Raw genomic sequence first — 787 nt, 5'->3', positions numbered from 1 at the left:
CCTGAAGCCGAAGAAAGTTTGGGTCCTCTAGAACCGCCGTATCCATCTCCTGCTTTCAAAAGAAATTATACAACACTATTAGTCCAAGGTCATGAAATTTGGAATGACTGGATGGATCCATTTAATTTGTATCCACAATTACCGTTTGACACTGTTCTTCCCAGCGATGCTAAATTTCTTGGTAAAATCATTATTTCAGAAATTATTATTATATCATTATTTCAGAGATCATTATACAAAAGAATTATATTATATTTATACTATTTTATACTTTCATAGGCTCGGAAGTTGGCTTTCGACCTATCGGTAAAGGTGCTGGAGGCGCTGGAAAAGAGTTTAGTGAGTCATTAGGAGGAAACTATCCAAGAGAACAATTTACAATTGTCATGTTAACTTATGAAAGAGAACAAGTTCTTATAAATTCACTGGCACGTCTCTATGGTTTGCCTTACCTGAACAAGGTACTCGTAGTTTGGAATAGTCCGAAACCACCTGTAGAAGATCTGAAGTGGCCTGATATCGGCGTTCCTATACATGTAACTTTAATTTATTATTCTATAGAAACTTCATCCATTTTTAAAAATCACACATTAACATATATTTTTCAAATATATCTGGACAGGTTATAAAAGCTCCAAGAAATAGTTTGAATAATAGATTCCTTCCATTTGATGCAATTGAGACAGAAGCCGTCCTTTCTATCGATGATGATGCTCATTTGAGACATGATGAAATCATGTTCGGTTTCAGGTAAGCTGATTTTTCACCATTTTTTTCCATTCCACGT

At 34.8% G+C, this 787-nt stretch overlaps 1 protein-coding gene across 1 annotated transcript; it reads left to right on the top strand.

The window, feature by feature from the left end:
* Positions 1-6: 6 nt before the first annotated feature.
* LOC105460979 (exostosin-3-like) lies at positions 7-750 on the top strand (the record flags this gene model as incomplete). Its single annotated transcript, XM_011707479.1, has 3 exons — positions 7-181; positions 280-536; positions 623-750. Coding segments are annotated over exons 1-3 (455 nt in total), but the record flags the coding sequence as incomplete, so codon positions are not given.
* Between the last annotated feature and the right edge of the window lie 37 nt (positions 751-787).

The sequence above is a fragment of the Wasmannia auropunctata genome, unplaced genomic scaffold (assembly GCF_000956235.1).
Source record: "Wasmannia auropunctata unplaced genomic scaffold, wasmannia.A_1.0 LD312414.1, whole genome shotgun sequence".
Classification (NCBI taxonomy): domain Eukaryota; kingdom Metazoa; phylum Arthropoda; class Insecta; order Hymenoptera; family Formicidae; genus Wasmannia; species Wasmannia auropunctata.
This window is presented reverse-complemented; position numbering and strand designations above follow the sequence as displayed.